The 20,650-nt window shown below is 42.4% G+C and overlaps 1 protein-coding gene across 1 annotated transcript in view; it reads left to right on the top strand.

Annotated features, from left to right (window-relative positions):
• The window catches only part of SKIC2 (SKI2 subunit of superkiller complex), a 98,154-nt gene that overhangs the window by 62,960 nt on the left and 14,544 nt on the right, over positions 1 to 20,650 (top strand). The window contains exons 19-25 of the mRNA XM_073598429.1: positions 6,187 to 6,298; positions 9,876 to 9,994; positions 10,187 to 10,324; positions 12,707 to 12,844; positions 12,953 to 13,057; positions 16,194 to 16,341; positions 16,995 to 17,121. Of these exons, the coding sequence (XP_073454530.1) occupies positions 6,187 to 6,298; positions 9,876 to 9,994; positions 10,187 to 10,324; positions 12,707 to 12,844; positions 12,953 to 13,057; positions 16,194 to 16,341; positions 16,995 to 17,121 (887 nt within the window). The remainder of the gene's footprint in view (positions 1 to 6,186; positions 6,299 to 9,875; positions 9,995 to 10,186; positions 10,325 to 12,706; positions 12,845 to 12,952; positions 13,058 to 16,193; positions 16,342 to 16,994; positions 17,122 to 20,650) is intronic.

The raw sequence follows: 20,650 nt of genomic DNA, 5'->3' as shown, positions 1-20,650 counted from the left end.
AATCGGAGCGCACAATGTGGGGCAATGCAAAGAACTTTATCTGGTATCTCCTTCATCTGTTTACTGTGTGATTGCAAGGATTCCTGAGAACTCTGTCTTGTGCAATACGGCTTAATATATCAATATTTTGTTTGATTTTTTTTTCCCGTCAAGAGATAAATGAATCGCTGACGGCTGGCTTCTTATCTGCCCATGTGAGTGTAAATATTTCCCAGCCTTCCGCAGTGTTTGCCTCCATGCTGACATCTAAACCGCAATCTATTTGCCTTCCAGCCTGTGCTGACCTCTACATTTTCATGTCTGCAACAATGCAAGATCTGAGAACAGAGGTTCTGTGTTCAGCACTGGGGTCCTCAGTACTAACCACAGCAAGGACACTATCTGCATGGAGTTTGCATGTTCTCCCTGCACATGTGTGTTTTTTTTTTTTTTTGTTTTTTCTCGCAGAGACGGGGGTGCGGGTTTTTCAGGGCCTGTCCTAACGTTGGGGAGAGGATCTGTGTCCTTCTGGTCTTGTTTTCCTTTCCTCAACCAGGGTTCTCTCCTTGGGGGAACCCTCAGCAAGTACTTGGAGGACTGGCTCCAGCAGGATCCACCTAGGTAATCCAAGAGTACCTTGCCCCTGCCAAGAGCCTTGCACCCTTGGGGGGGGGGTTCAGGGATTGGGGCCTTTCCTCTTTGGAGGAGATTTCACGCCTCCACTTTTTTTTAACACAGGCATTTGACAAGAACAGTACATACACTGTACAAAGAAAGGCTGCGCTGCTGTTGATTAAGTGAGTGTGATCATGGACCATTTATATGACCATAACATGTGCACCCATGTGTGATAAAAAACAATTCACGATATTAAAAAGGGAATAATAATTGCTGGGACAAACAATAAACTTAATTACCACCAATTTGGAACAAATATGATTAAAGGGGTTGTAAAGGTATTTTTTTTTTTTTTTTAAAATAACAAACATGTTATACTTACCTTCACTGTGCAGCTCGTTCTGCACAGAGTGGCCCCGAACCTGATCTTCTGGGGTCCCTCGGCGGCTGTTTCAGCTCCTCCCCGCAAGCATTTACCACCTTAATGCGAGCTCCCTCGCATGGTGGTGAGTGCTTGCGGGCGCGCTCCCGTGATACAGCCGGCGGCTATAGCCGCTCGCTGTATCACTCGGCCCCGCCCCCCGGCGCGCCGCGTCATCGGATGTGATTGACAGCAGCGCGAGCCAATGGCTGCGCTGCTTTCAATCCATCCACTGCAGCCAATCAGCGACCAGGCTGAGCTGCAATGAAGATGACGAGGACGAGCAGCGAAGATTCGAGGCGTCAGGTAAGTAAAACGGGGGGGCTGGGGGCGGCGGTACTGTCAAAAGTTTTTTCACCTTAATGCATAGAATGCATTAAGGTGAAAAAATTTTTACCTTTACAACCCCTTTAATCTATATCAATGAACAGTCAGATATCCAGTATGTTATGCAACGTCCATACATAAACGTTCCTTTGCTGTAAATGTCTTTCACCAGTAAAAAAGAAAGATTATAAAATGAAACACCACTCTTCTGATGATGTGAAGCATGCAATGTTGTCACCCTGCAGATTGTGATGATAGGGAAATTCCTCCACCAAAAAAAACGATCTGCCCCTTACCAGATTTTTTGATCTCTTGTTAAGGAGATCGTAAGTGCAGGTGGCTATATCCCCCAGCCACTGGGTCTCTGTCAGAAGTATGGTTCCAAGGGTCACCTTTCAAGGGGTCCACTAGATGACATACTGGCACTCAGATCCCAAGGCTCCTCTGCTGCCCCTTCCAACAACGTCTCAGCAGAGGAGCCTTGGGATCTGAGTGCCAGTATGTCATCTAGTGGACCCCTTGAAAGGTGACCCTTGGAGCCATACTTCTGACAGAGACCCAGTGGCTGGGGGATATAGCCACCTGCACTTACGATCTCCTTAACAAGAGATCAAAAAATCTGGTAAGGGGCAGATCGTTTTTTTTGGTGGAGGAATTTCCCTATCATCACAATCTGCAGGGTGACAACATTGCATGCTTCACATCATCAGAAGAGTGGTGTTTCATTTTATAATCTTTCTTTTTTACTGGTGAAAGACATTTACAGCAAAGGAACGTTTATATGTATGGACGTTGCATAACATACTGGATATCTGACTGTTCATTGATATAGATTAATCATATTTGTTCCAAATTGGTGGTAATTAAGTTTAATGTTTGTCCCAGCAATTATTATTCCCTTTTTAATATTGTGAATTGTTTTTTATCACACATGGGTGCACATGTTATGGTCATATAAATGGTCCATGATCACACTCACTTAATCAACAGCAGCGCAGCCTTTCTTTGTACAGTATTTTGAAGTGGAGGTTGTCTCACATTTATGGTTGCAGCAGCATTAATTATTTCTTGTCTTCACAGACACAGGTTTTTTTTTTTTTGCTTATTGAATACTTCATAGGATAGCGCAGTATATACCTTTTTGGTTTTGAATTTAAGTACATACACTATATTGCCAAAAGTACTGTGACGCCTGCCTTTACACTCACATGAACTTTAATGGCATCCCAGTCTTAGTCTGTAGGGTTCAATATTGAGTTGGCCCACCCTTTGCAACTATAACAGCTTCAACTCTTCTGGGAAGGCTGTCCACAAGGTTTAGGAGTGTGTCTATGGGAATGTTTGACCGTTCTTCCAGAAGCACATTTGGCCTGGCTCGCAGTCTTCGCCCTAATTCATCCTAAAGGTGTTCTATCGGTTTGAGGTCAGGACTCTGTGCAGGCCGGTCAAGTTCCTCCACCCCAAATGTCTTTATGGACCTTGCTTTGTGCACTGGTGTGCAGTCATGTTGGAACAGGAAGGGGCCGTCCCCAAACTGTTCCCACAACGTTGGTTGCATGAAATTGTCCAAAATGTCTTGGTATGCTGACGCCTTAAGAGTTCCCTTCACCAGGAACTAAGGGGCCAAGCCCAACCCCTGAAAAATCAACCCCGCACCATAATCCCCCCTCCACCAAATTATTTGGACCAGTGCACAAAGCAAGGTCCATATAGACATGGATGAGCGAGTTTGGGGTGGAGGAACCTGAGTGCCCTGCACAGAGTCCTGATCTCAACCCGATAGAACAACTTTGGGAAGAATTAGAGCGGAGACTGCGACCAGGCCTTCTAGTCCACATCAGTGCCTGACCTCACAAATGCACTTCTGGAAGAATGGTCAAACATTTCCATAGACACACTCCTAAACCTTGTGGACAGCCTTCCCAGAAAAGTTGAAGCTGTTATAGCTGCAAAGGGTGGGCCAACTCAATATTGAACCCTCCGGACTAAGACTGGGATGTCATTAAAGTTCATGTGTGTAAAGGCAGGTGTCCCAATACACTTGGCTATATGGTGTGTATATATGTATGCATGTAGGTTAGGATGTTAGATTATAAGCTCCTTGTAGAAATTAAATTTACAATATGTAAAAGCGCTATAATATATAAATCTGACATGCCATTCTCTAAATGGACTTGGTTCACCTATAGGTCTTCTTTACACCTACGGTTTGGGGGAAAGGGGGGGTAAAAACAAGCGCATTTTTCTCTCCCTCCAACTGCCCCCATATGGGGTATACACATACTGTATCCATAATACTTTGCATCGCAGCACAGCGAAAATGATCCCCCCTTGTCATGTTCAGAAGGCAGTATCGCCCACTGAACATGACTAATTATTATTAATATTATACAGGATTTATATAACACCAACAGTTTGTGCAGCACTTTACAAAATGAAGGCAGACATTACAGTTTGGTATAAGAGGAATCAGAGAGCCCTGCTCGTCAGAGCTTACAATCTAGGAGGGAGGGTCAAGTGATTCAAAAGGTAATAGCTGTGGGGGATGAGCTGATGGAGAAAATAAAAACACAGTGTGTTAGAAGCAGGATAAGCTTCTTTAAAGAGAAGGATATTCAGGGGTCAGTCGGACAGATTGGGGTAGGGAGTTCCAGAGAATGGGAGAAGCTCTGGATACCTGTGTATCATCTGAGGCCAATCACTTCACTGGGCTTTAAAGCGGTGTTCCAGCTGAATTTTTTTTTTAAGTCAGCAGCTACAAACACTGTAGCTGCTGACTTTTAATAAGCACACTTACCTGTCCCAGGAAGCCCACGATGTCGTCCGTCCGAGGCCGATACTTCCATCGGATCGGGTCCCGGCGCCGCAATTTGAACTAAGGGAAACGGGCAGTGGAGCCTTGCGGCTTCACTGCCCGTTTCCTACTGCGCATGCGCGAGTCGTGCGGCACTTTGTGAATGGCCGGCTGTCTTCTGGGACACACACAGGTCCCAGAAGGCAGCGCACCCCATTCCTCAGAAGGCAACACGAGGAGGAGAAGAAAAAGAAGACTACCACGGAATAGGAAGTGGCAGATTAGGACGATTTGCCTAGCAACAGCCATTGCTAGACAAATTTTTTTTTTTTCACATTCTTAGGAGCCTTTTTATGTAATTTTTTTTTTTTTTTAGTGTGGACCTCCGCTTTAATGTGGGACTTTTTAAAAGAAAAATAAAGCAGGTCTTCACGTGAAAGTACTGCTAATCCCCCCCTCCTTTTTCTGACAGGTACCCGCTCCTACTTCTTCAACTCTCGCCTAGGCATAATTTTTTTTTTTTTTTATTAAACTGACTAGCTAAAAATTCTTATAAGTCAGCAGAGTTCCTCTTTAAGTATGACGCCACTATTTATAGAAAAAAAAGAAATATAAAAATGTTATTACTCGTATTGTAACAGCCAAAACTGAACATTTTGAATTATAACACTTAAAAGAAAAAAAGTCTAAGTCCGGCCATACTTGGTTCGAATCTCGACTGGTTCAGCAGGAACTGGCCGAGATTTGAACCGTTAATGGGCAGGCTGAATGTACCAAGCTGATTGATCAATCAACTTGGGTACAATCAGCCTGCCGAAATATCTTTCAATTATGTTGCCATATAATTATTATTATTAACGATTTATATAGCGCCAACAGTTTACGCAGCGCTTTACAATGTAGACTGGAGACAGCACAATTACAGTACAGTACAATACAAAAGGGACTGGAGGGTCCTGCTCATATAGCTTATATTCTAAAGGGAGGGGGTGGTGGTACAAAAGGTAATAGATGCGGGGAATGATTTGATGGGGTTGTTAGGTGGGTGTGGGATAGGCTTCCCTGAATAAGTGAGTTTTCAGGGATCTCCTAAAGGTGGACAGGTTACGGGCTGACCTAATGATTAATTATATATAATTCTATTCTATGGCCTGCCTTAGGGCTCCATTTATAAAACATTTGTTGCACGAATGTCACGAGCATTCATCCAGGCTGCATGAATTTTCTATTTATTTTCTCTAATACTTTGATTGCCAATGATCATCCACTCCATCTAGTGGCCAAAACGGGGTATATGTTTCTGAAAGACCCCTATCAGAAAATATACAGCCCTTTGATGAATGGCTGGTGCTGACATCCATAGAAAGTCATAGTATTAGAGAAAATACAGGGAAAATTTGTTCAGGCAGGACGATTGCTTGTGACATTTGTCCAAAAAAGTTTTATATATATAGACCCCAATAGGAGAGAGGCTTTGATGTTTCCCAAGGTAATTGACATTGACTTACACATGGAAAGTTACATCCAAAATATCTGTTAAAAAAAAAAAAAAAAAAAAAAAAAAAATCCCCAAGTAAACAAAGATGAGTCAAAGTACAAGATTACTTTTTTTTTCTACAGAATTTCCAAAGAAACTGAATCCTTGCCAATCGTGATTTCAGAAAGTAAACATATAATGGCAGCAGTTGATGGAACAATTCCAATAATCTGCATACCTGAAAAAAATAGCAGAACGAAAGTCTTTAATATATTGTATGCAATATCTGTGATATCTCTGTGGCCAAAAAAAGCAGATGTTTTCCCTCTGCTTGTCTAATCCATGCACTCCCTCTAGTGGCCGCCCCTGGTAGCAGACTCTGGAGGCTCTGGGTTACTTTAGATAAGTATAATTTACCATTTATTTTTTTATACCAGTGTGCAAGTGTGTTGGCTTTTTGTTTTTAGTACCTTGATGTATTTTGATGTAAAACAGGCACGTTTGTTTCAGAAAATGTCACCTGTACTAAAGTTTTTTATGATTCTTCTAAGCTGTGCTTTGTTCTCTCAGATCCTGTTTGCCACAGAGACGTTCGCCATGGGAGTTAACATGCCGGCTCGTACGGTGGTGTTCGATTCAATCCGAAAACATGACGGCACCAACTTCCGAGACCTGACTCCAGGTACGATTGTCCCTGTAGGGAAGTCATCCACTTCACTGTTCTTGCATGCACTGATAAGACTTGGTACAAGGATGCTGGAACCACCCAAATCTGACTATAGCAGCCCACAGATTAATCTTCTTTCTTCATTCAACGAAAAAAAAAAAAACGGATCCATTTCCCCACCCACACATTCGAGGCAGATGGGGGAAATCGCTCCTGCTGAGTTATTGTGTTCTGACAGCAGAAAGACTTCCTTACTGTCGAAATGCAATGATCAGAGCTGCCCGCTATAGCCGGTGGCACTGATTAAGCCGCATTTATTTGACAGGCTGGTTGTGCAGAAGTCGATCGCTAGATTGACATCTATACAAACACTGTCTCCATACATTTAATTATTTATGTGTTTATTGCAGTTACTTATATAGCGCCGTCAATTTACGCAGTGCTTTACATATACATTGTACATTCACATCAGTCCCTACCCTCAAGGAACTTACAATCTAAGGTCCCTAACCCACATTCATACATACTAGGGACAATTTAGACACGATCCAATTAACCTACCAGCATGTCTTTGGAGTGATACATGGATCGAAATTGTGCTGGTCCCTGCTGAAAATTGTCAGCCAACATGTTTGGCATCCAATCAGATGCAGTCACTGTTAAATTGATTTGTAAAGTCTCTTTTTTTTTTTTATTAACCACTTCACCCCCCGGAAGATTTGGCTGCTCAATGACCACTGACCAGGCCATTTTTTGCCATTCGGCACTGCGTCACTTTAACTGACAATTGTGCGGTCGTGTGGCGTTGTACCCAAACAAAATTGACGTCCTTTTTTATTTCCCACAAGTAGAGCTTTCTTTTGGTGGTATTGGATCACCTCTGCGTTTTTTTTTTTTTTTTTTTTGCGCTATAAACAAAAAAAGAGCGACAATTATGAAAAAAACACATTATTTTGTACTTTTTGCTATAATAAATATCCCAAATTTTTTTTTTAAAAAAAAAAGCAAATTTGTTTCTCAGTTTAGGCCGATATGTATTCTACATATTTTTGGTAATAAAAATCACAATAAGTGTATATTGATTGGGTTGCGCTAAAGTTATAGCGTCTACAAAATAGGGGATAGATTTATAGACTTATTCTCTCTGGAGATACTTGAGAGGGGATATGATTTCAATATACAAATACCGTACTGGTGACCCCACAATAGGGATAAAACTTTTTCGCAGAAGGGAGTTTAGCAAGACTCGTGGCCACTCATTAAAATGAGAAGAAAAAAGGTTTAACCTTAAACTACGTAGAGGGTTCTTTACTATAAGAGCGGCGAGGATGTGGAATTCCCTTCCACAGGCGGTGGTCTCAGCGGGGGGCATCCATAGTTTCAAGAAACTATTAGATAATCACCTGAATGACTGCAACATACAGGGATATACAATGTAATACTGACATATAATCACACACATAGGTTGGACTTGTGTCTTTTTTCAACCTCACCTACTATGTAACTATGTAACTATAGCATTTTTATTATTATTTTTTTTTTTAACTAGTAATGGCGGCGATCAGTGCTACAAAAATGCATTGATTACTGTAAAAATGCCACTGTTAACTGTGTTCCCTGCTACATGTTCTAACTGAAGGGGGGAGGGGACTTGCTAGGGGAAGAGAGAGATCGGTGTTCATACTTTGTATGAACACATGATCAGTCACTTCTCCCCTCAGAGAACCGGGATCTCTGTGTTTACACACAGAGATCCTGGTTCTCCCATGCGTCACGAGCAATCGTGGGAGCGGGCACACACGAAGAAGTGACGTAACATGACAGTGATTTGCGCAGCTGAGCCATGTTGCCGTACAACTGCGGCGGCTGGTCGGCAAGCGGTTAAAATAAATCGGTTTATACTTACCTACGTTGTGCATTGGTATTGCTCAGAGCGCCCTTGAACCTCCTCTTTTGGCACGCCTCTCACTGCAGTGTCATAGAAGGGGGCATGTGTCTAAAAGACAAATACTCCCTACCAGCCCAGCCCTCTTAAAGTGAATGTAAACCCCAAATTTTTTTTTTTTTTGATATCATACTGTAGAGTATAAGATTTCCTATCATTTGAGCCCAGTCTTGCAACACAGAGTTAATCCAGCTCTGAGCAATCCTCTTTTATTGTTCAGTGAGATAAATCTTGACAAACTGAGAAAAACTTTGTCAAATCCTCCCCCTTGCTGTGAGTGACAGGTGATTTACATCTCTCCTGCACTAGCCTAAGACATTCATTATTTGTTCATTCCCTCCCCCACTTCTTTCTTCAGCAGCTCTGCAAGGATTGGCTGTTCCACACCTCAGCATGATTGGGCATGCTGAAGTCATGTGGTTACTTTCCTGTCTTTTCACTGGATGTTAGAGATCATAGCAGAAGTTCAGTGTTAGAAATACACAGGAGAAAATGCATATTGACAAGGGGAGTGTAGAGGTGGGCGGGGAGTGTAGAGGTGGGCGGGGAGTGTAGAGGTGGGCGGGGAGTGTAGAGGTGGGCGGGGAGTGTAGAGGTGGGCGGGGAGTCTACTGACATCACGACTCCAGCCACCGAGCTCCAGACAACAGACCTACCCACAGAATCTGCAGTTTTTCAAGTCTCATAACAGACAGAGGGGAGACATTTCACAGGTAAAGATACATGCAGGAGGCATGTATATCCTTATAGATAACCCCTATGGCAGTAGTTTAGAAAGGATGACATTGGGTTTACATCCACTTTAACTACAAGGAAAAACATGGGTTTATGTGTATAAGATTTACCCACAATCCCATGTTTTTCTCACACAGTTAAGAAGGAAAATGAGAATCTTCTGCTGCTGAAAAGGTACTGTTTTAATCAAGCTAAAGCATATATTTATATGCTATATTTTAGAACCTAATAATGTATTATTTATCTATTTACTGTGAAATTACTGGTTGGAAGTTATAACTTCAAACTTCCGTAATTTGTCTGTTAAGCCACCTGCTTGAGTACAGTTTTTGAAAATATAGTAAATTACCTTAAAAACAATATATAATAATTATTTGTATATTACTTACTTTTCATATATATGTATAATATAATGTGAAAGATGATGTTACGCCGACTAAATAGATACCTAACATGTCACGATTTAAAATTGCGCACACTTGTGGAATGGCGCCAAACTTCAGTACTGATAAATCTCCATAGGCGACACTTTAAAAAAAAATTTACAGGTTACATGTTTAGAGTTACAGAGGAGGTCTAGTGCTAGAATTATTGTTCTCGCTCTAACGATCGCGGCGTATGTAACCTGTGTGTATCTGGCTCAGATACTAGCCAGTGCCTCACCAGCCACTGACCTCACCGCACGTCCCTGAGGCAGGGGGCTCAGGAGCGAGCCTGCCTGAGTGCCCCCATAGGAAGTGGCTCCCTATGGGGACACTGGATGAAGAGGAGGACCCAGGAGCGCTGGCAGAGAACCTGAGAAGAGGAGGTTTGGGGCCGCGCTGTGCAAAACCATTACACAGAGCATAAAAGTATAACATATTTTTTATTGTTGCAAGAAAATTTACTTTATTTTGCTGTTTCTGTTTATAGGAGAATATATACAGATGGCCGGCCGTGCTGGACGTCGAGGTTTGGACAATACTGGTATGGTGATAATATTATGTAAATCAGCCGTACCGGAGATGGGCGATTTGCACAGGACGATGCTGGTGAGTAGCAGACAGAGAAAGTGTAGATCAGAATGTAACATACAATATGTTATCAGATAACCAATCAGATTTCATCTTTCACAGATCTACAGTAAACAAAAATCTGATTGGCTGTTAGAAGTTACTGCAGTTTGTACATCTCGATTGCTCCTTGGTGTATAAATATGTCTTGTGTAACTTTCTCTTGCACAGGGGAAGCCCACTCAGTTACAATCTCAGTTTCGACTCACATACTCCATGATCCTGAATCTTCTCCGTGTCGAAGCGCTGAGAGTGGAGGACATGATGAAGAGAAGTTTTGCAGAATCCAGAACACAAAAAGACACCAAGGTGAGTATAAGCTTTAAAGGAGAAGTGTGGGATCAACATATACAAACATATACTTTATACTTACCTTTGTGGCTGTAGCAACAGTCCAGTGCTGCAGCTCTTCCCCACCGGGGAAGACCGAGAACTGATCGATCACATGACTGCTGATCGCTCAGTTCTTGGTCTTCACTGAGCTGAGAGCAGTGACGGTCCCTAGGCTGGGGAGGGGGTGGGAGCGGCTGGCGGGAGAGGCTGAGCCAGCTCCTGGATACGCATCTGGGTGGATCCTGACATTATTGTCAGGATGCCTGCAGAGCTTGGATCGGCTTTGTGATGTCAGGCAACAGTGGCTTCAGCCCGCTGTCAGCTAAATCTGTCTCAGTGCAGAAATAAGTGTTCTCCTTGTGATCCAGAAGAGAAGTATGGCCAAAGTCTTGGAGAAATAAAGGGTTGACTTAGTTAAAATTGAGAAAATATTGAGTCATTGCCTATACATATTGAAGAGGAAGCTTTGAATCTGCTATGATTTTGTCCTCCTGCAGGGTGACACATATAAATGGGAGCTATGAGTATGTCCTCCTCCTGCAGGGTGACACAGACAATGCATCCAAGTAGTCACAGCGCTTCACTTTTTCCACATTTTTTATGTTACAGCCTTATTCCATAATTGATTAGATTTATTATTTTCCTCAAAATTCTACAAACAATACCCCATAATGACAATGTGAAAGAAGTTTGAAATCATTGCAAATTTATTAAAAATAAAAAATGAAAAAATCCCATGTACATAAGTATTCACCGCCTTTGCCATGACACTCAAAATTGAGCTCAGGTACATCCTGTTTCCACTGATCATCCTTGAGATGTTTCTACAACTTGATTGGAGTCCACCTGTAGTAAATTCAGTTGATTGGACATGATTTGAAAAGGCACAACACCAGTCTATATAAGGTCCCACAGTTAACAGTGCATGTCAGAGCACAAACCAAGCCATGAAGTCCAAGGAATTCTCTGTAGACTTCCAAGACCCCATTGTATGGAGGCACAGATCTGGGGAAGAGTACAGAAAATTTTCTGCAGCATTGAAGGTCCCAATGAGCACAGTGGCCTCCATCATCATGTAAATGGATGACATTTGGAACCTCCAGGACTCTTCCTAGTGCGGGGCACTCGGCCAAACTGAGCGATCAGGGGAGAAGGGGCTTAGTTAGAGGGGTGACCAAGAACCCGATGGTCACTCTGGCAGAGCTCCAGTGTTTCTCTGTGGAGAAAGTAGAACTTTTCAGAAGAACAACCATCTCTGCAGCACTCCTCCAATCAGGCCTGTATAGTAGAGTGGCCAGACGGAAGCTACTCCTCAGTAAAAGGCATATGACAACCCGCCTGGAGTTTGTCAAAAAGGCACCTGAAGGACTCTCAGACCATGAGAAACAAAATTCTCTGGTCTAATGAAACAAAGATTGAACTCTTTGGACTGAATAGCAAGTGTCATGTCTGGAGGAAACCAGGCACCGCTCATCACCTGGCCAATACCATCCCTACAGTGAAGCATGGTGGTGGAAGCATCATGCTGTGGGGATGTTTTTCAGCGGAAGGAACTGGGAGACTAGTCAGGATTGAGGGAAAGATGAATGCAGCAATGTACAGAGACATCCTTGATGAAAACCTGCTCCAGAACACTCTGGACCTCAGACTGGGGTGAAGGTTCATCTTCCAACAGGACAACGACCCTAAGCACACAGCCAAGATAACAAAGGAGTAGCTACGGGACAACTCTGTGAATGTCCTTGAGTGGCCCAGCCAGAACCCAGACTTGAACCCGATTGATCATCTCTGGAGAGATCTGAAAATAGCTGTGCACCGATGCTCCCCATCCAACCTGATGGAGCTTGAGAGGTCCTGCAAAGAAGAATGGGAGAAACTGCCCAAAAATAGGTGTGCCAAGCTTGTAGCATCATACTCAAAGAGACTTGAGGCTGTAATTGGTGCCAAAGGAGCTTCAACAAAGTATTGAGCAAAGGCTGTGAATACTTATGTACATGGGATTTTTTTTTTTCTTTTTTTAAATAAATTTTCAAAGATTTCAAACCTTCTTTCATGTTGTCATTATGGGGTATCGTTTGCAGAATTTTGAGGAAAATAATAAATTTAATCCATTATGGAATAAAGCTGTAACATAACAAAATGTGGAAAAAGTGAAGCGCTGTGAATACTTTCCGAATGTACTGTATAAAAGGGAGCTATGAGTCTGTCCTCCTCCTGCAGGGTGATACAGAGAGGGGGAACCCATGCGCCTTGTCCTGCAGGGTGACCTAGAAACCCCAGTAACCTAACATAAGGATGTTTAGTTAAGAATATAGGTGGAGGTTACATTATTCAATATATTCTACATTTATTCAACAGGCTCATGAACAGCGGATAAAGGTCCTGACCAAAACACTGGGGGACATGGGGGAAGTTGAATGCTCAGGGGACCTGGCCGACCTGCAGGACTACTTTTTGACTGTACAGGAACTCGTTTGTACCAGAGAAACCTTACAGGTAAAGCACAATGCAAATACTGGACTGCTGCATTTGGGATCCAGAGGGATATTTCCAGATGCGCACACTCAAACTTATGTGTGGTTTTGTATTTGTTTCCTTATCTAGAGAAAGGTGGTAGAGTCCATGAATGGAATGAAATGCCTGAGTGTGGGTCGTATCGTCATCATCAGCACCGAATACCACTCATGGGTGCCTGGAGTCATCCTGCAGGTAGCAATGGAGGGCTAGTGGTGGGTCAGTGAATTCGTTTTTTTTGGGAAGGCATATGTCAAAAATGATATTGACCTATGTCTTCCCAAAATAGGGTATAATTTACCATACCAAATATAAATTATATTTAAAAAGAAGAGAATTGTTTGGTAATTGTTGTGTTTAGACTGTTGCAACTTTCAGGCTCGAACTTGATAAAAGGTATGAGAAAATAGTTTTGGACAACTTAGCTGCAAAATTCTATATGGAAATGTAGACATAGAAAAATGACGGCAGAAAAAGACTAAGTAGTTCATTGAGTCTACCCATATTTTTATTTGTATTTTTTTTGTGGGGGGGTTTGTTTGTTTTTTTGTGTTAAAGTGGTGTTCCGGCCGAAATGATACTTTTTAAATAAAAATACCCCTATAATACACAAGCTTAATGTATTCTAGTAAAGTTAGTCTGTAAACTAAGGTCTGTTTTGTTAGTTTATAGCAGTAGTTTGTTATTTTATAAACTTACAGCAGGCCGTGGCCATCTTAAGTGTGGGCATCTGAAGCCAGACTGTATTTCTTCCTGGATCTCATCCTTGCAGATCTCGCACATGCTCAGTGCAGCACAAGCAGTGTAATAGGTTTCAGGTCAGGTTTCCATAGCAACGGCAGTTTCAGAGGAAGTTGCCGCCCCTTCCCAGAAGGCATTGCAAACAGGAAATGATGCGATGGGCCGCGGCCAGGGAGGAGGAAGTGAAAAATGAATACAGCAGATATACAGTAGGTGCTGAGAAAAAAAATTAAAAAATATTTAATTTGTTTACAGTGCACAGTTTAGTGAGGGATGCTGAAGAGTTCTAAATGTGGGTGGAACTCCACTTTAACTTTTGCCTCGTTTCCACTGAGCGGATCGGGTCGGGTACAGTTTGGAAGTCCTAGAATGGTCCGGCCTATTCAGGTGAGCGTTTCCACTGCAAGTCGGACTGACAGGGGCCATACCTGTGTTTAGAAAAAAATGCCTAGCATGGCGTCACACGTCCACCAATCACTGGAATGTATCGTAGCTCCGCCCTAACCGAACTGTACCATTTTCTATGGCCCCACATCTGAAGCAGGACCCTGAATTGTGCGGTTCGGTTGCATGGGCCGCTTTCATAATGGAAACACTCAAAATAGCGTACCGAACCGAACCGAACCGATCCGCTCAGTGGAAACGAGGCATTTGTTGTCTGACTATAGACCTGTGTTTATCCCAAACATGTTTGAAGCCATTTACTGTTGACTGTCTCACTGCTGGCAGTTTATTCCAAGCATCAATTACCCTTTTAGTAAAATAATACTTTCTAATGCCGCGTACACACGATCGGAATTTCGGCCAGCAAAAGACCGATGAGAGCTTTTCGTCGGAAAATGTGACCGTGTGTATGCTCCATCGGAATTCCAGCCAGCAGAAGATTGAGAGCATGCTCTCAATTTTTCAGTCGGAAAAAGTTTCTATCCGAAAATGCGATCGTCTGTGGCAATTCCCACGAGCAAAATTCCTACACATGCTCGGAAACAATTTGACGCATGCTCTGAAGCATTTAACTTAATTTTCTCGGCTCGTCGTATTGTTGTATGTCACTGCGTTCTTGACGGTCGTAAGTTCAGCGAACTTTTGCGTGATCATGTATATGCAAGGCAAACTTGAGCAGAATCCCTGTCGGAAAAGCCATCATATCTTTTTCCAATGAGAATTCCGATCGTGTGTACGTGGCATAAGATTAGTTTTGAACTTCAATCCCTCTAGACTTAATAGCCTGTAGAATGAATTAGGGATCACTCAGATCAAATATTAAAAAGGTAATCTATAACCGTTTGGGGACAGTTTATCTTTTTTTATGCTTTATTTTACAAACAAGCATCTAAAACAAAGTATACCCAAAGCACAGCAAAACCCATTTCCCTTCAGATTGCCTGCCTCAGAAAGAGGGAGGATTCTTTATTCTGACTTTATTCCTTTGTGTGTGTACATTTCTGGAGTTTAAGTTACTGAGCTCCTTAAATGCAAGCATTTTTTACCAGAGCAGTTAAGAATAGGTAAACATGTGAAAAAGGCCAAAAGCTCCCCCTGCTGTATAAATGTAAAAATAAAACATTAATATTCAATACATCATATTTACTTGACATTCTGTAAATATTTTTAGTTGTTCTACCATAAAAAGTCAAATTTTTCATTTAAGTTTACAGGTCTTCTAAATATGAACACATACAGTAGAACAAGTGCTGGTCACGAGTCACGACTGTGTTTTACGTGCAGGTGCCAACGTTGTATGTGAAACATCTTTTAAGCATTTCTGAGATCAGGCATTCCTGGAATGACATACCATACAAGCCTTGAAGAAGGGGGAGTTTGTGAACTCCGGAAATGCACTGAATTTTAAATCTTGTTGATCTTTTAATAGTAAAAAAAAAATACACCGGACTCTATGGGGTTGATTTACTAAAGGCAAATAGACTGTGTACTTTGCAAAGTGCAGTTACGCCAGAGCTTAATAAATAACGTAAAGCTTCGCTTTATAATGAATACCCAATCACGGTAAAAAAAAAAAGCATTTTTATTTGCACGATTGGATGATGGAAGTCCGCAGAGCTTTCCCTCATTTACTAAGCTTTAGAGCAGGGGTCTCAAACTGACGGCCCTCCAGCTGTTGTGGAACTACAAGTCCCATCATGCCTCTGCCTGTGGGAGTGATGCTTGTAACTGTCAGCCTTGCAATGCCTCATGAGATTTGTAGTTACGCAACAGCTGGAGGGCCGCCAGTTTGAGACCCCTGCTTTAGAGCAACTGCCCTTGCAGAATGCAGCAGCACTTTGCAAAGTGCACATTCTTTTTGCCTTTAGTAAATCGACCCTTCCCTATATCTACTGGTGTGGCGCCCTTACTGCTATCTACTGAATTTTCCTCACCACCTCCCCTTTGTTTGAGGGTTGTATGGGAGCACCCTCAGGGAAGGGATTCAGTTTAACTAAAGAGACGGTCATGCACAACGTTGGGCATTAACAATAGGAGATCGAAGCTCCTCTTATGTAGGTACTGCGAATGATTGTGTTTTAGCCATTTAATTTCAGCCAGAGATTCATTTGGTTTTGCTATGTCTGCCCTGTATTTTTAATATCAGGTGTCCTCAGATGCCAGCAATAGGATTTACACCACCTTGGTGCTGTGTGAGAAGAACCGGGATGGTGGAGCGCCCTCTACAGAGAAGGATGGCAAGCGGGCACCATGTCCTGATGACCTCTTGATGGGCAAAGTGTTCAGACCTGAAGGTAAGCAGAGACCAGAGTTGGGGCTTATTGAAGTGCCTGAAGGAAGGACTGTCTGATTTTCATAGGGACCAGTCAAAGTCCTCTACCTTCCATGTTACAATATGTGCTAGAAATATGAATGGCAGGATATGATTAGTTAATGTACACATAGGTTCTCCATTAGTCTCTTCTATACATGAGGCCATAGCAACATGAAAGCTGAAGTTTTAGTTTTGTTTAATTTGTTTTGCTTTTTTTTTTTGCTTTTTTTTTTTTTTTTACCAGCACCAGGCTTGTTATTTATCTTTCATTTATCTGCCCATCCCCAATTACAGAACGCTTTGCATTGTGGGAACCTTTAGTACAGGTGCTACAAATGAAGCACGGGGGTGGAAAGGGCAGTCATAGTCAACACTTTTGAAGGGTGCCTGTCGAAGTCACAGCTGCTGATATTAACCCCCACAGCAGTGATCTTCTGGTGTTGCGGGGGTATGCAGTGGCAGAAGACTTAGGATTTCTGTTATAAACAACAGCCAAAAGCACATGGGGCACAATTCATTGCTGCTAAGTAGCGTCCCTGGTGCTGTTTAAAAAAAAAATGTAACTTTAGTTTTAATATAAAATAAATGACTTTAGCAACAGCTGACAGTTTAGTTACCTGCTCTTCCCCCCAGGTCCATGCGACTACAAGCTTCTGAAGCTCCATGCCTCTGACATTCTTATGATAACCGGGAAAACTCTGAGAGTCCATGGTGATAAAGTGCTGGATGATGTTGCAAGGAGCCAAACCCCACGATTCAGGTAATTGTCTTTGTTGGGTAGCATACTTTTTTTTGTACCTCATGGCCAAGAGTTTTTGGGCAACTGACCATTATACCTATAAAAGCTTATTAAAAAAAAACATTCTAAAACCATGGCTATTTATATACAGTTAGGTCCATATATATTTGGACACAGGCACAATTTTCACACTTTTGGCTCTGTATGCCACCAGAATAAAATTAAAATAAAACAATCCAAATTAATTTGAAGTACAGACTTTCAGTTTTAATTCAAGGGGTTGAACATAAATATGAAGTACAAATTTTAGGAACTGCAACCATTTTTATACACCGTCCCCCCATTTTCAGGGGCTCAAATGTAATTGGACAAATGAATATAATCATAAATAAAATGTTCATTTTTAAGATTTTTAGACAATCATTTACTGGCAATGCCTGCCTGAAGTCTGGAACCCATGGCCATTACCAAAGACTGGGTTTCCTTCTTTCTGATACTTTGCCAGGCTCTAACTGCAGCTGTCTTCAGTTGTTTTTTGTGGGTCTTTCTGCCTTTAGTTTTGCCTTCAGCAAGTGAAATGCATGCTCAATTGGGTTGAGATCAGGTGATTGGCTCAGCCATTGCAGAATATTCCACTTCTTTTCCTTCAAAAGTTCCTGGGTTGCTTTTGCAGTGTGTTTTGGATCATTGTCCATCTGTACTGTAAGCGCCGTCCAATTAGCTTTGCTTTATTTGGCTGAATCCAGGCTGACAGTATATCTCTAAACACTGCAGAATTCATCTGGCTGCTTCTGTCTTCTGTCACATCATCAATAAACACCAATGACCCAGTGCCACTGGAAGCCATGCATGCCCATGCCATCACACTGCAAGCTCCACCGTGTTTTACAGATGACGTTGTGTGCTTTGGATCATGAGCTTTTCCGAGCCTTCTCCACACTTTTTTCTTCCTGTCATTCTGGTACAGATTAATCTTAGTTTCATCCGTCCAAAGAATGCATTTCCAGAACTGGTCTGGCTTTTTTGGATGTTTTTTGGGAAAGTCTAATCTGGCTTTTCTATTCTTCAGGCTTATGAATGGTTTGCACCTTGTGGTGAACCCTCTGCATTTGCTCTTGTGAAGTCTTCTTTTGATTGTAGACTTTGACAATGATATGCCCACCTTCTGGAGAGTGTCCTTCACTTGTCTGGATGCTGTGAATGTGTTTTTCTTTACCATAGAGAGGATCCTGCGATCATCCACCACTGTTGTCTTCCATGGACTTCCAGGCCTTTTTATGTTGTTGAGCTCACCAGTGTGTTCTTCTTTCCTCAGAATGTACCAAACTGTTGATTTGGTCACTCCTAATGTTGCTGTTATCTCTCTGATGGATTTATTTTGTTTTTGAAGTCTTACAATGGCCTGTTTCACTTGCATGGACAGCTCCTTTGAACGCGTGATAAAGGTTCACAGCAATAGATTCCAAATTCAAATACCACACTTAGAATCAACTCCAGACCTTTTACCTGCTTAATTAATGAAGAAATAATGAAGGAGTAGCCCACACCTGGCCATGAAACAGCTTTTGATTCAATTGTCCAATTACTTTTGGTCCCTTGAAAGGGGGGGGGTGGCTATTCTTAAGAGCTGTAATTCCTAAACCCTTCGTCCAATTTGGATGTACATACCCTAAAATTAAACCTGAGAGTGTGCACTTTCAGCCCATTCCCATTATATAACTATAGCCTAAATATATGTTTTGGTAAATACCTGAAAAAATGGAAAATTGTACCTGTGTCCAAATATATGGACCTAACTGTAGCTATGCCCCCCGACCGTTATAACTGTCTAAACTCTTCTGGGAAGGCTTTCCACATGAGCATTTGTGAGGTCAGGTACTGATGTTGGAGGAAGAGAAGACCTGCCTTGCATTCAGCAGGGTTAGGCAGGCCATGCACAGAGCAAGAAATTCACTCGATTCCCCCATCAACACACACAGCTGAGCCATTGTATTCTCCCGGGGAGACGGTGATTATTGCTGGTGGCTGTAGCAGCCGCTAGTGATAATCATATGTAAAAGACTGGTTGTACCCAAGTTGATTGCTCAACTTTGGTACATTCAGCCTGCCCATACATGGTTCTTTCTTTTTCCTTGTCATAACACTATATATCTAAATCTGCTAATGTCCTGTAAGATGGAGCTACGTGATGTAGATCTGATGTAAGCTGACAGATTTTTAACATATCAGGGCATACAGTATGTAGGGAAAAAAGCCAATCTATTATCACGGTAGATGCCAGAAGTACACTAGAAGACCGATAGGATTAGGACTCTGAGAGTCTTTGTTGCAAATGGCAAAATTCTTTCCTTATTGTGAAGTCATTACTTGTGGATTGAAGCTGGTTTTTGACATAAAGGTCCCTGACCTCCAATCAACCTCTGAATAACCTTCTTTACGATAACTGGCAGAACAGTGCTACGGGAATCTGGAAAAATGATTGTGTAAAATGAACTTGACCTGGTCTATTATGTTTCTAAGGTAACTACATTGCAACAGCTGTGTTAATCCCCTGTGTTAGCCCCCTTGGATCCTCAACATGGGCTGTACATGAGAACTTGACCTCTGCTCTCGCCTAGATTAATCAATGGCCTCTCCACACACAAAGCTCTGTCTCTATTAGTAAACCTTCCCATGTTCTCTGAAGTTCTGGCATTTGACAGTTGAATGCAAGGGGGGGGGCAGAGCTTGGTGTTTGGAGAGATAGGACTTAAAGCGGAGCTCCACCCAAAATGGGAAGCTCCGCTTGTTTGCCTGCACCCCCCTCCACTGCCACATTTGGCACCTTTTGGGGGAGGGGGAAGCAGGTATCTGGTTTTGACAGGTACTCGCTCCCATTTACGGCTGACCTCGCTGAGGCGAAGTCAGCTGGAAATTCGCCCCCCCCCCCCCCCCTTCCCCCACCGCTGGGCCATTCACAAACCGCAGTGTGCTTCGCGCATTGCGCATTAGGGAACCAGCTGTGAAGCCGCAAGGCTTCACTGCCGGTTCTTCTTAGTGGAGATGGTGGTGACAGCACCCACCCGACAGCCGATTAAAAAATTGGCTAAGGTGAAGACACCACTGGATTCATGGACAGGTCAGTGCCTGCTGACTTTTAATTTTTTCTGAAGGAGCCTGGAGCTCCGCTTTAAAGCGGAACTACAGGCAAAATTGGAATATTGGATTCCGTGCCACGGTAGTAGAGTGAGGCTGCTGCTACCTCAAGAATCCCACCAAAGTGGGATCAACAAAGAATTATGTAAGAAGAGTGGTAAAAGGTGGTGCTGCCTGAATCTGATGTGCAATGCTCAAAAGAAACAAACTATATACGTATGAAAATAAATATATATTTGTGTTAAACCATATAAATGTGAAAAGATTAGTGTACTGTCTTTTTAAATCACAAAATGTGCCTATGTTATCTCCTAGTGCAAATTAAAATAAAGTACACAGTAATGAATAAATTGTGCTATATACGCAAACATAAGTAGAACTGGTATTCTAAATGGTCACTGCATCAATATGTCAG

Source organism: Aquarana catesbeiana, linkage group LG09, assembly GCF_042186555.1.
Source record: "Aquarana catesbeiana isolate 2022-GZ linkage group LG09, ASM4218655v1, whole genome shotgun sequence".
NCBI lineage: Eukaryota > Metazoa > Chordata > Amphibia > Anura > Ranidae > Aquarana > Aquarana catesbeiana.
This window is presented reverse-complemented; position numbering and strand designations above follow the sequence as displayed.